The sequence below is a fragment of the Anopheles merus genome, chromosome 2R (genome assembly GCF_017562075.2).
Source record: "Anopheles merus strain MAF chromosome 2R, AmerM5.1, whole genome shotgun sequence".
In the NCBI taxonomy this organism is placed as follows: domain Eukaryota; kingdom Metazoa; phylum Arthropoda; class Insecta; order Diptera; family Culicidae; genus Anopheles; species Anopheles merus.
In genome coordinates, this window is record NC_054082.1 from 6,381,372 (window position 1) to 6,393,497 (window position 12,126).

At 50.6% G+C, this 12,126-nt stretch overlaps 4 protein-coding genes across 6 annotated transcripts; 2 read left to right on the forward strand and 2 right to left on the reverse strand.

The window, feature by feature from the left end:
- Positions 1-78: 78 nt before the first annotated feature.
- On the reverse strand, positions 79-805 carry LOC121590745 (U1 small nuclear ribonucleoprotein C). The gene has a single exon (XM_041910677.1). The coding sequence runs from the start codon at positions 715-717 to the stop codon at positions 259-261; it is 459 nt and encodes a 152-aa protein (XP_041766611.1). The 5' UTR covers positions 718-805; the 3' UTR covers positions 79-258.
- Positions 806-1,068: 263 nt separating this feature from the next.
- On the forward strand, positions 1,069-3,930 carry LOC121590743 (deoxynucleoside kinase). 3 transcript variants are annotated; one of them, XM_041910674.1, is made up of 6 exons: positions 1,070-1,251; positions 1,388-1,513; positions 2,541-2,877; positions 2,948-3,066; positions 3,134-3,285; positions 3,396-3,637. In XM_041910674.1, exons 3-6 carry the CDS (start codon positions 2,561-2,563, stop codon positions 3,546-3,548), a joined length of 741 nt encoding a protein of 246 aa, XP_041766608.1. In that variant the 5' UTR covers positions 1,070-1,251; positions 1,388-1,513; positions 2,541-2,560; the 3' UTR covers positions 3,549-3,637. The 3 variants fall into 3 exon arrangements, with proteins under 3 accessions (XP_041766606.1, XP_041766608.1, XP_041766607.1); XM_041910672.1 differs by lacking the exon at positions 1,388-1,513 and having other exon boundaries at positions 1,069-1,251; positions 3,396-3,930; XM_041910673.1 differs by lacking the exons at positions 1,070-1,251; positions 1,388-1,513 and adding an exon at positions 1,591-2,406.
- On the forward strand, positions 3,786-6,627 carry LOC121590744 (CUE domain-containing protein 2). The gene is made up of 7 exons (XM_041910676.1): positions 3,786-3,876; positions 3,940-4,534; positions 4,713-4,895; positions 5,024-5,168; positions 5,256-5,469; positions 5,551-5,723; positions 5,809-6,627. The coding sequence occupies exons 3-7, from the start codon at positions 4,730-4,732 to the stop codon at positions 6,005-6,007; spliced, it is 897 nt and encodes a 298-aa protein (XP_041766610.1). The 5' UTR covers positions 3,786-3,876; positions 3,940-4,534; positions 4,713-4,729; the 3' UTR covers positions 6,008-6,627.
- Positions 6,628-7,013: 386 nt separating this feature from the next.
- Positions 7,014-11,663, reverse strand: LOC121590742 (V-type proton ATPase 116 kDa subunit a1-like). The gene is made up of 8 exons (XM_041910671.1): positions 11,298-11,663; positions 10,628-11,215; positions 10,139-10,291; positions 9,532-10,056; positions 7,961-9,337; positions 7,661-7,868; positions 7,408-7,579; positions 7,014-7,326 (listed from the first exon to the last, which is right to left on the reverse strand). The coding sequence occupies exons 3-8, from the start codon at positions 10,253-10,255 to the stop codon at positions 7,230-7,232; spliced, it is 2,496 nt and encodes an 831-aa protein (XP_041766605.1). The 5' UTR covers positions 10,256-10,291; positions 10,628-11,215; positions 11,298-11,663; the 3' UTR covers positions 7,014-7,229.
- Between the last annotated feature and the right edge of the window lie 463 nt (positions 11,664-12,126).

Sequence of the window (12,126 nt, forward strand, 5' to 3'; positions counted from 1 at the left end):
ATGGTTTCTCTTTCGGTGCGTTCGTTGCTCATGGAACTAGGTGGCTGATACTTACATTCGACAAAATTACAGCAAAAACAGGTGATATGCAGCAAATAAAGCTCGCCATTTCTTTACTTGTAGCTTATTCGATACACTAGGTAGTAGTATATATTTTTCCGTAATTCCGTGATTACCGCCCTATCGTTCCATACTGAGTAGAGGTGAAAAGAATGAAGAAATAAAAACAGACGGACGTACCCTGCCTGTCCGGCAGCCTTAGCTTTTCGGGTTGAGCTGTGGCGGGGCCGCACTCATGACCGGTGGCCGCATCCCCAGACCCATCGGGGGCATGCCCATCGTCGGTACCATCATCGGCGGGGGTCGCATGCCCATCATCGGCGGCGGGAGCGGACCGTTCGGGCCCATCAGCAGCGGCGGTGCGCCAGCCGGCATGCCCGGTATCATGCCCGGCCTAGGCGGCATGTTCATCGTCGGCGGTGGGATGGAAATGTTCGGCTTCGGCGGTCCCGCGGTGAACGGATTCGGGGCAATCTTGCCCGCCTTGTACGCTGCGGTCGTCGCGTCGATCAGATGCTGCGCCTGCTCCTCCATCCATTTCTGGTAGTAAAATTTCACATTGTCCTTGTGCTTCCGGCCGGTGCAGTGCGTCTTCCGGACGCTGGGCGAATCGTGCGTCAGGTAGGTGTCACAGTAATCACAGTAATATTTCGGCATCGTGCTGAATTTCGTTTCCCCGCAAACGAAGCTGCAAACAATTGTTGTGGCTTGTTCGGATGGTGGACAACAACAAACTTGCTGCTTGGCCATTGACAGCTGTCATCGAGATGGTCAAGGTGTGTATGATGTGGAAGCTGAAATTGGAAGGAATTATGGGACTTTTCTGGGTGCATTTAATGTTTATTTTCATTGAAAATTAAAGCACTGAATTTTTTTTCATTTTCTGCATGAGAAAAACTGCATTTTGATCAATTTTGCATCATTATTTCAGCAACGTAAAAACTGATCTAGATCAATGTTTTACGATGCATTTGCTCACCTTGGCCATTGTTGACCAAATGTTGACATTTGAATTGTTTATATTATGTGCGTCGTATTGTTTTATCGTGCTCTTTTCGCAAAAACAATCGTACCGGCTTGATAAACAATTGTTTCATGAATCTTCATGTAATTTACCGCATCCTAAGATGTTGCTTAAAACAGTCCGCCTAATGCTAAGACCGGCTAAATCAATCAGCTGCAGTCAGTTGGGTAAGAAGTTGTTGATCTGCATGACCTTCCTCCATGTGCTTCGGATAGTTCTGGACTGCGGGTGTAGCTAAATTCGATTTGTAGAGTAGCCGCGTGTTGTGTTAATTGGAAATTTGCCTAAATTTATCCCTTGTAGTTACTGTGGCAGGCGCATTGGCAGTTAACCGCGCAATAGTGAGCTGAATAGGGCGAGTTTGGGCCGTCTGTGCACACAGCTGTGTTGTGACGAAACAATTGGCTGCTCATGAGAAAGTTGTACCAGGTGAAACTTATGTTAACATTATTAATATGAATAGTTAATGTTGTATGTCAAGCAGCATTGCTGCCACCTTTGTTAAGCGATTTGTATTGTTGTTCTTTTGTATTTTCCATCCATATCATAATTTCTCTAAAAATTACATCATTTTACAATCATTCAATCGTACAAAGATGAACGATCAAAAGGGTTAATCCTTGTGTGGCCCACTTATACTTTGTTTAGCTTACTGGTGGGAAAAGAAATCACTTTCTATCTAGAAGATACATTTTTCCGAACAATTCCAAAGAAAATCGATTTGTTTACATTTTATGCTAGACAAACCTTGAAAATATCTTCACCTCTCTCTACCTTGGGCAGCTAGCTGCACTGTGGCGAAACGAACCGTCCTATGTAAACGTGGTAATATTTGTAAACAACAATTTTTACAAACAAATAGCTCACATTTCGTTACATTCAACAGTTTCTGCAACTCAGCGGTTTTTTAATTTAACAAAAATCAGCCCATACCATCAAATCATCGAAGAAGTGTGCTATTGGGCAGAATAAAACAGCAGCCCTGCACTGCGCAGCGTAAATAGCTTTCCCCTGGCCAGATTACGCATGTGACATTGCTTTTGGCGCGGTTCTCGCAGCTGCCGCGCGCACACTTTGACACACGCCACCCTGTGGGGTCGGGATTTTCGCGCTCAAAAGTCGATTTTCTTCTCATTTACGGTTTTCTGCTGCCTGCGTGTCGACGCGTTTCGTATCGTATGTCCGTGGCGTGTGTGTCCCCCGTTTTTTTACCATTGTTTGACTTAGCCTACTTGTAAAGTGTGGTGCTTGTAAAGGGTGTATTTGTTTCAATTTCACTTGTACCATTGGTTTGGTACAATTTCATTTTATTCACCAAATTTGTAAGTGAAGAAGCGAACGTGTAATAGCGCGTGTGTTTGCCCTATTGCGTGGAAAATTCTAACGTGTTTGTGTGTGCGTGTGTGTGTTTTTATTTCTCTCTCCTCCCTCTTCCGGTCGCACGATCTTCACGTAGGACGACGCAACATTCACAACATGCCTCCGATAGCGAGCGAAAAGTTAGGCGCCAGCGGCAAGAAGCCGTTCACCGTGTTCGTCGAGGGCAACATCGGCAGTGGCAAGACGACGTTCCTGAACCACTTCCAGAAGTTTAACGACATCTGTCTGCTGACGGAGCCGGTGGAGAAGTGGCGCAACTGTGGCGGCGTCAATCTGCTCGATCTGATGTACAAGGAGTCGCACCGATGGGCGATGCCATTTCAGACCTACGTTACGCTCACGATGCTCGACATGCACACCTGCCAGACGGACAAATCGGTCAAGCTGATGGAACGGTCGCTGTTCAGTGCAAGGTGAGTGCCGGAAGTGGTGCGGGTTGATTATGTTCAATTGTGTGTAAATGGCTCAATTTGCTGCCAACAGAAACTGCTTCGTGGAGAGCATGCTGGCCTCCGGGTCGCTGCATCAAGGCATGTACAATGTGCTGCAGGAATGGTACGACTTCATCTGCTGCAACATTCACATACAGGCGGACCTAATCGGTAAGCATTGCGTGGAGGAGGGCGTCGAAAATAGATAAATTGTAAATAACCGGTGTTTCTTCTGCAGTGTACCTTCAAACGAGCCCCGAAGTGGTGTACGAACGGATGAAGCAGCGGGCCCGCTCGGAAGAGAGTTGCGTTCCGCTCGAGTACCTCAAGGAGCTGCATGAGCTGCACGAAAACTGGCTCATTCATGGCGCCTCACCTCGTCCCGCTCCGGTAAGCACAGCACCAGACACATGACTATCACCCTTTATTCTTTCTTTCTCTATTATCACACTAACCCGCACACACGTGATGCCATTTATCCCTCCTTCTGCACATTCCAGGTGTTGGTGTTGAATGCAGACCTGGACCTGAACACGATCGGGGCGGAGTACGAACGATCGGAGACGAGTATATTGAAGCCGATCCTGATAGAAAACACCAACCAGCATGCGATACTTACGTCCCCAGCGAAGCGCGCCAAGACGGACTTTTGAAACATTTCCGCTCGCGTCAGGGCCATTAGCTTGTACGGTTTTACCTTTATATATACATTATTATGATTACCATTCGAATTGGACATAACTTAAAAAACCATAACCGAGGGCCAACACAAAACAACTGTGCTTTCCTGGCAGCAAGGAGGAGCTGTATGGGGAAGAAAATCACGTAAATTAAGAGACGACGATCCTAGTGACGAACAAAGCATGCCTTGATTCGATGCAGCATTGTTGGTATGTTGGCCTTCCCGCTAGCTTAGTGTGGTAGAGATTGAACGTCATAGTACTGCTACCGTGTTTGTGTTTTTACAGCATTATATTTAGTGTACGAATAATGGAAAGGAATAAATGTTTGTGTCTGAAACTTGTAACCTTTTAACCGTTACAGGAGTGAAAAGTATTAATAATACTGTGGGAATCGAACGAATACGGTGAAGAACGCCGCTTAGATGATAATGTGTTGGTTTTGCTGCTTCATTACAATTTTATATACTACTTCAAGTCTTCTCAAGATCACATAACAAGTAATTTTTTTGATTCTAAACTGTATAAATCAATTAGTAAGTCAAATGCAGCGTACAGAGCAAAACAATCGCAACGCTCCAACGGTTCAATGGTACAACAACAAATCTGCTCGAAATCGAGTCGTTTGAAAACGCCTGCTTGACGTCTGACAGCGCCCGTCCGCACACACACATGCGCACACAGCCCAGCTGTCAACGGGCGCTTTTCCACCAGCTGGCTGGGAGCACTGGCTTTGTTTGGATGTTTGGGATTAACAAAAAATAACAAATCTGCAGAATCTGCTGTCCACCTCCCCCCTGTTGAAATCTGGTTCTGGAAATATCGGTGAATTCTGGCCTGCATTAGTGTGTAATTAGGCGTGTAATTGTCCGCTTGCGTAGTCCATTTTCCAGCCACAGTGTTTGTGCAGCGCGATCAGTTCGACCAAATCTCAAACAACAAAACACAACCGGGGGACGGTAAGGAATATCGATTTTTTCCTTAGCCCCATATGCAGCGGGGCCAGGGTCTCATCGGCGTTTTTTTCTTCTTCTCTCCCTCTCTCTCTCTCTCTCTCGCTGCTTGGCTGCGCTCGGGTGGGTGTGGGGACGCTTTCGGTGCATTGTTGTGCGGTGTTGTTGTTGCCGCCGTGAGCAGGAACTTTTAGCACCCAAATGACCAACATCGAGCAGCACCATGACGTGGTTAAGGAAAGCTTTTTTCACTTCATCCGCAAACATATACCGAAAGCGGACCTGAGCATCGTCGACGAGATCGTGCTGTCGTACGTAATATCCATCCTCGAGGAAGCCTCCCAGGATCCGTGCTTCGATGTGGAAGGTAAGCGAGCGAAGGGAAGAAGACCGTCTTCAAACCCCCCTGACCAACAATTTTCCTCGATCGAATGGCTATTGATTGTGTGCGTGCGTGTGTGTGTGTGTGTGTTTGTGTGCCCTTTTTCGCTACAGGCTTTATTGAGATGATGTCGGCGTACTTTAACGACTTTGCGAACATCGAACCGGAAACGGTGTGCGCCTGGATATTCGAGCTGGAAAATCAAATCTCTAACAAAAATCCGAACTCGAAGTCGGAATCGAACAATCTGTCGCTCAAGTATGTGCCCCGGGGATGATGGGCTTTTACAAACAAAACTCATTTATTGTTTCCTCTCTCTCTCTGTTCCTCTCTCTCTACCACCAGCTCGCTGTCTCTGGTCGATATGATACCGGAGGAGAAGCTGCGGGGACGCCATTCGTCCGAATCGGACCGGGAGGGGATGGGACACGACTCGCACAAACGTACCCATCGCCTGTCGGACAGCGATGGCGGCTCGACCGAGGGCTGCAACTACGATCTGTTTGCGGAACAGTGCGACATCCTGCAGGAAATGTTTCCCGACAGTTCATTTATCGAGGTATGTGAGGGGAGGGAGGGGGTGAGAAGATAGGTGTACGGAACGAGAATGTATCATTTTCTTCTAAAAATTCACTCGCAGGTCAAGCACTGCACTCTGATCGCGAATGGAGACGTCGACCGGGCGACACAAATACTGCTCCATCGGCAGGAGGCGGGCCAAAGCCTGAAGGGCCCATCGAACAATATGCTACAGGCAAACAAACCCCACCAGCAGGTGGACGAACACGAGCTTAAAAATCGCATCATCTCCAAGTACGTGTTAAAAACGTCTTTCGAAACGCAATTCTATGGTTCTACTCACGAATCTCTTTCTCACACACACACAAAACTCCGACAGATATTCGTACGTGGATAAGGACCGGGAGGACAGCCGGGAGTACAAACCGGTCGCCCCGAAGGTGGAGCCGAAGAAGATGATCCGATACCGGGACAACAAGATCGTCTCGTTCAAGGGCGAACGGTACACGGAGGTGTCGCGCCGCGGCGGCGAGGAAGAGACTGAACTCAAAAAACCTAAGAAACCTATCTGTCCGTAACTAATGATACTCATCAGCCCCACACTCACTAGTTCATAGCGAAACGTTAAACGCTTCATCGAAGCTGCTGTAGTGCAACCAATCCCCGCTGGACGTGTAACGTGTTCCACGATCGCCCCCCCCCCCCAAAGACCGCCACGATTGTTGGGACTTTGGATGATCGTAACCCTCCCCTTCCCTCTGTGCAAAAGGGCATGCTGCTGATGCTGGCTGCCCGTTAATCTCAAGACTTATAGTCATTCTTCTCGCAGTAACAGAAAACACAAAACCCATAACCCATCATCACCTGGCTGGTAGGGTGCGGCCGCATTGGTCGCACACGCACAGTGTGGTTGGTGTAACATCGATCTGACGAACCGAAAGGCGAAGAGTTCAGCAATGAGATAGTAGTAGTTTATCGACCCCTCCCCCCCCCCCTCCCCCCCTCCCCAACACACTCATTCCCCCCAGGAAATGTGGCAATTTTCAGCTACCTTATTTGAACGTATTTTATAGTTGTACAAAATGAGCGGACGTGTTCTCGTAGGCGTAACGGCGTATAGTCAAGTTGCGGGACGGCATGTGGAGGACGGTGATTCGATTTTGTGGTAGGCAAAAACATCTCCTGTGTACTTAATTTATATTATGTGTGAGTTTGTGTGTTTACACAGACAGTTTTCCTCATACCGAAAGAGGGGGGTGCGAGAAAAGAGAAGAGATTTTCTTGACGCGCCAACCCTGCTCTAAGCGGATGGAGAGCCGGTGAGCTGAGCATCGATATTCTAATGGGTTCCGTTACTACTTAGTTCCTTTGCAAGGGAAACCAGTGCCGCTTCCTCCTGCATTCCTTCTATTTCCTTTGTATTATTAATTAGGTAATCGTAATATATACGTGTATAATAATATTAACAGTAATAAAAAGAAAACAACAACATGACAGTCAACCTTAAGCACAGTGCCCGATTCGGCGGTTGATTGTGTCATCATGATTTTGGGGAAAATTAAACGCGACACACGCATGATGCAGTTATGCCGTGCAGATAGTACTTGCATTTACGATTGCACTACTACTACTACCACCACTACTGCTACCGTTACTTTTGCTTGGGGTATGGATCGACGGAACCGGGCGAGAACCGTACAGAACCGTGCATACCCTCCAATACTACAAGGGTGTATTAATCATCAATTGTTTAATTTTTCCATTTAACAAAATTGTAGGACGGATAGGTCGGCCACTCCACTACTCCAAGTCGTCATCGCTGTCGATGATCAGCTTGAACGAGAATGGTTGGAAACCGTAGCCCAAGCCTTCGTAGAACTTGCTCATGAACTCGACCCTATGAGGGAGAGAAAGAGGAAAGCGATTTAGACGATGAAAAGATGAAACGTTTAAAGGGAGAAATGGGCCCATTGCTTACCAGTGCAAACGAAGCGTATGCAGGAAGGCGGACAGTCCTTCCATCATGACGAGAATGGCGAGCGTAAACAGGGACCAGGCGCCAAAGACAAAGTACAGCATGATGGCACCCTTGTACGAGGTTTGCTTCAGCCCCATCGACAGCACCATGTTCCACAGCACCTCGGACAGTTCTGGTGAAAAGAAGGAGGAGAAAGATGATAAATGGAAGCCGCGATGCTGAGAGAAGGCGCGTTCCCAGTGTTGATGCTTACGGGCATGGGCAAGGGACAGAGCCCACAGACGCAGGTAGGACGCAGTGTGCGACACGGTGCTGAGCACGTACTCGATCGTGTGAATGGCCTGATGGATGAAGATTTCCGCCATCGGCTCATCGTCGTGCGAGTCGTGCGGTTTCGGGCTGGAGGAAGTGTGGTTCGCGTCACCGCCCTGGTGAACGTCGCCATTGTTCGGGATGGGTGTCTGTAAGAAAAAGTGTCAAAGAGCAAAGAAAGTAATGAATTGTCTGCTTTCAAGGACCCCCAGGAAATCGAACCCGGACGCTTCCAACTCACCGGCGAAGCGTTCTTGCGCTTGAACATCAAATAGAACGGCTTGCCGAGCAGCATCCAGGGAATGCAGAGCAGCGCAATGAACACGAACGTGCGCTGCAGCTCGTTCTGGCCCTCGAACATGAACTCGTCGCAGCCGTGGAATGGTTCGGAGTTTTTAAACAGCATCATGTTGATGAACATAATCAGCACGGACGGGGCGCAGCCGGGCGTGCGGGGCTGGTAGTCGGTTTTGGCCGTGTACGCGATCCACTTCATGAACATCATGAACACCATGTAGGCGAACAGCAGCACCAGGAAGATGATTTGCGGCAGAAACTCGAGCACGATGCTGATGCGCTTCTTGAAGAAGTTATGGTTGACCACGCTCATGCACACGCCGAAGATCATGTGCACCACGCCGAAGATGATCGACAGCTTCATCTTGTACGAGTTCAGGAAGATGATCTTGTTCGAAGCGAGCTGCCACACCGGATCCAGCCCGATCGGGTAGATCTCGGTGTCGTAGTCCGTGGAGCCAGGGTTGAGCGTAAGATCCTTGTTCGTCATCACCGTGGACGTGTTGTAGTTGATGCTCCAGGCCGAACCGAAGATGTTCATCGACTTGGAGAAGATGTCGTTGTACACGAACCCGGTATACATGGAGAACAGTCCCATCAGCAGGATGATGTACCGTCCGCCGAAGAAAATGTTCCAAATTTCGTTGGTCGACTTCTTCGCACCGAGCTTCTTCTCGCCCGTTACCATCCACAGCCCGAACAGCGCCATGATCATGCCGTGCCCCAGATCACCGAACATAATACCGAACAGGAACGGGAAGGTGATGATCGTGTACAGGGCCGGATTTGCCTCCCGGTACGAGGCGATACCGTACGCGTCGATCAGATTCTGGAAGCCACGCGTAAACTTGTTCGTCCGATTGTACGTCGGCGGTGCCTCGTTCGTGTCGATCACGTTCAGGAAGGACGGGATGGTGCTGCCCACCGCAGCCGACCCATCGGACAGGGCTTTCTGCACCTTGGGCAGATCCGGCACCGGCACCCAGCACTCCCCGATCAGACACTTCTTCGTGACGTCCATGTTGAACAGGTTCAGCGTGTGGTAGATCGCCTTCATCTTCTTCACCATGATGCGCCAGCTGAACAGCTCCTTCGCCACGCTGGCCAGCACGATCGCCCGGTGGTCCTGCGTTTGGTTCAGCACCATCCGCAGGTCCTCGAGCCGGGTGCAGACGCCCTTCACCATGTCGGTGCGCTCCGAGCCCGAGCTGGGGCACGGGTACAGCGACACGTGGTACCCGGTGCACACCTTCTTGATGCGCGCCTTCAGCTGCTCACCTTGGAAGAACGCCACGAACACGGTTTTGAAGATTTCATTGCCCTGCGCGTTCGGAGAGAAAGAACGGGAGTGAAAGCGTATCAACCAGAAGCGCTCTGTCTCTTTCCTTTGCTATTTTTGTACGCTTTGTACGGTCCGTTGCAAGTTGCATCGCTATGTTGGCATCACTATTGTTATAGTGATGTTATAATTTTAGGAAACCCTTTTCCTCCCTTCAACCCCCTCCGCTATCTTACCGTGGCCGGATCTTCCAACGGTTCCTCCAGCTCGACCTGGCGCAGAAAGATGTTACCGCGCGAGATGCGCCACAGCATCCGCTCGAAACCGGGCATCTTTTCGCGCTGGATGACGCCCGCCACGAAACCCAACCGACCCCGGCTCTGGGCCGCGGTCGGGTCCTCCGCGATCAGGTTGCTCTTGGCCGCGTCCGTGCTCACGATCACCTCCTGCTCGAAGAAGAACGATTGCGTCCGCTCGAGCACGTGCTTCAGCTCGGTCAGCTCGAGATAGTTCGACTTCAGGTTGACCGCGTTCTGCGACAGCTCCAGTATTTCGTTCTCCGTCTTCTCGAGCCGCGCCTCGAGGTCGATGATTTCGCGCGGGTTCGGCGCCCGCGGCCAATCGTCCACCGAGCACTCCGGGATCTGCACGCTGTCCTTCTTCACCTCGCCCTCGACGTAGCGCAGCTTGCGCTCCATCTCGTCGCAGCGGCGCACCTCGCTGACAAACTTGCGCTGGAACGCGTTCACGTCGGCATTCAGCTAGAGGAGATGCGCAGAGGAGGAGAGGAAGGTTAGTGTTTGTAGGGGGTCGATTCGACAGTTGTATGCGCCATCGACTTACGTCACGAAACTGGACGGCGCCCGTTTCACCCAGCTCGGAGACGGACGTGTAGGCCGCTTCCGGTTGAATAAACATCTGGCACAGGGCCATCTCCTCGCTCCGGAACATCATCGCCATGGTGAGGCGGGGGTTCTCCTACAAGCTGAAAGCAAGCTGCCGGGAGGGCCAACAAACCAACAAAAACGAGCCAGTGAAAGTAATTGTTCACCAATTAGTTTAACGAGCTAACAAAAAACAAGGCACCGAGAGCTGCTCTAAACGACCCCCAAAAGCGGTGTTCCTCGCCTCGCCGACTTCGTCGAGAGGAGCATGAGATCGCGAGTAGGCAGAACAACTCGTGATGCCTATCACGTGACTGCCTTGCGCTTGCGATCGTTTGCACACAAAGCCTGTTTGAAAAATCAATCACCTGACAAGCACAGGTGGTCGAACAGCACGGAATTCGCCAAATCTGCCTGCCAACGGTTCTACAAGCTTCCACACACTTACTTTCACCCTCCGGTACGCAATGCCTCTCGCTCTCTCTCTCTCTCTCTCTCTCTCTCTCTCTGCACACAACTCCCCGGTGACCCTGGTGATCCGGTAGTCGCGCTATAGTGAGTTTTGCGGATACTTTTAAAGTTCAAGGACGGCAACGGCGCCCGATCGAGCGTGGAGCTTGCTGATCGGGTGTAGAGTCTTCCGGTCGAGTGTCACTGAACGACTGAATCGAAGCAGCGCAGCGCGGCGCGGCACCACAACGGCCGGATCGCTTTCGGGTAACCGAGCAATCGATCGCGATCTTGTGATGCTTTCGGGCACGCGCTCGCTGTCTCTTTCTCTCTCTCTCTCTCGTGGTCGCCCCACCACAGCAGGCACACACAGATACGCGTCACACGACGCGTTCTAATTGCAACGGCCAACTAGACGAGAGATGGTGGCTGCGGGCAGCTGGTTGTTTTTGTTTGTCCGCCACTGTGCGTGTGCGTGTGCGTGTGCGTGCCTAACACTGGGTTTGTTTTATTAGATCTAGCTGCTGGTTGGTACTGCCGCAGCGCCACACAGCGGTATCAATGTAGCACAGTTGTACTGTTTTCACTGTTGGATGGAAGATCGGAAATGCGATGCTTACACTTACGCCGATTGCGAGCCCCGTTCCGGATCACGTGGTGTTGCTTACGTTTTTGACGATGACGATCGCACATGGAACTGACCAGTCGTGGCTTTGGAGGATGGGTTTTGTGGCCCGTCTCCGGGTTGGTGTCACTTATTTGCAGATCCGCACTAATTTGCACCACAAACAGCTAGCACCTCTCCCGAACAAACTCTCTCATACACAACACACACACACACGGAGTGATGGTGTGTGCGCGTGCGATCATGTGACGAAGAATGATGACTCTGTATCCGCTGTATGCACACACGGAGATGCAACCTTTAGCGTGGTGTGCTTATCACTAAACGAAGCAAGATCGACCAATACCTCGCAGCACCAGCAGCATGATGTTCGTGAACGACGCCACGCTACAACCCTCCTCTCCCCCCCAGCCCCGCACACACCCAACACAGCGCAAACACGCACTAACTAACTCTCCGATCGCCTTTTTTTTCTTCTTACAATGGGGTTGGAAGGTCACGCGCACTCGAAGGGCGGCACAGCTCGACACGGCGGGGCCTTTTGGGCGGATCAGGTGCGCGTTCCATTTCGATTGATCGAGCCATTTTCGATCGTGAAACCGATCGATCGTGTGGTAGTGGTGGTACGCACGTATCGCGACTGCATCCGGAGTGTGCTAGACGGCCGGACGGAACGGACACAGAGACACAGCGAGGTTGCGGAGAGTGATACGGTAGGTTTGGCTACACATTTTTGGGGATTGTGTGTGTGTGTGTGTGCTGGATGCAGTGGCGATGTGTGCCGGTTGAGTAAACATTTGCTCTTCGCGGAAGACGAGTCGGTTGTGGAGCGAATTTCTCGTTAAAGGGAACGCTAGTACAGTGCAGTGACT

Excerpts from the sequence above, each read along its gene's own strand:
- LOC121590744 (XM_041910676.1), top strand. The coding sequence starts at position 4,730 with ATGACCAACATCGAGCAGCACCATGACGTGGTTAAGGAAAGCTTTTTT. Across the intron at positions 4,896-5,023 it reads TCCGTGCTTCGATGTGGAAG|GCTTTATTGAGATGATGTCG; the intron begins GTAAGCGAGCGA and ends TTTTCGCTACAG. Across the intron at positions 5,724-5,808 it reads AAAAATCGCATCATCTCCAA|ATATTCGTACGTGGATAAGG; the intron begins GTACGTGTTAAA and ends AAACTCCGACAG.
- LOC121590745 (XM_041910677.1), bottom strand. The coding sequence starts at position 717 with ATGCCGAAATATTACTGTGATTACTGTGACACCTACCTGACGCACGAT.
- LOC121590742 (XM_041910671.1), bottom strand. The coding sequence starts at position 10,255 with ATGGCGATGATGTTCCGGAGCGAGGAGATGGCCCTGTGCCAGATGTTT. Across the intron at positions 7,869-7,960 it reads AGCGCAAGAACGCTTCGCCG|ACACCCATCCCGAACAATGG; the intron begins GTGAGTTGGAAG and ends TTTTTCTTACAG. Across the intron at positions 7,327-7,407 it reads CATACGCTTCGTTTGCACTG|GGTCGAGTTCATGAGCAAGT; the intron begins GTAAGCAATGGG and ends TCTCCCTCATAG.
- LOC121590743 (XM_041910672.1), top strand. The coding sequence starts at position 1,188 with ATGTTGCTTAAAACAGTCCGCCTAATGCTAAGACCGGCTAAATCAATC. Across the intron at positions 1,252-2,540 it reads AATCAGCTGCAGTCAGTTGG|GACGACGCAACATTCACAAC; the intron begins GTAAGAAGTTGT and ends ATCTTCACGTAG. Across the intron at positions 2,878-2,947 it reads CGGTCGCTGTTCAGTGCAAG|AAACTGCTTCGTGGAGAGCA; the intron begins GTGAGTGCCGGA and ends TGCTGCCAACAG.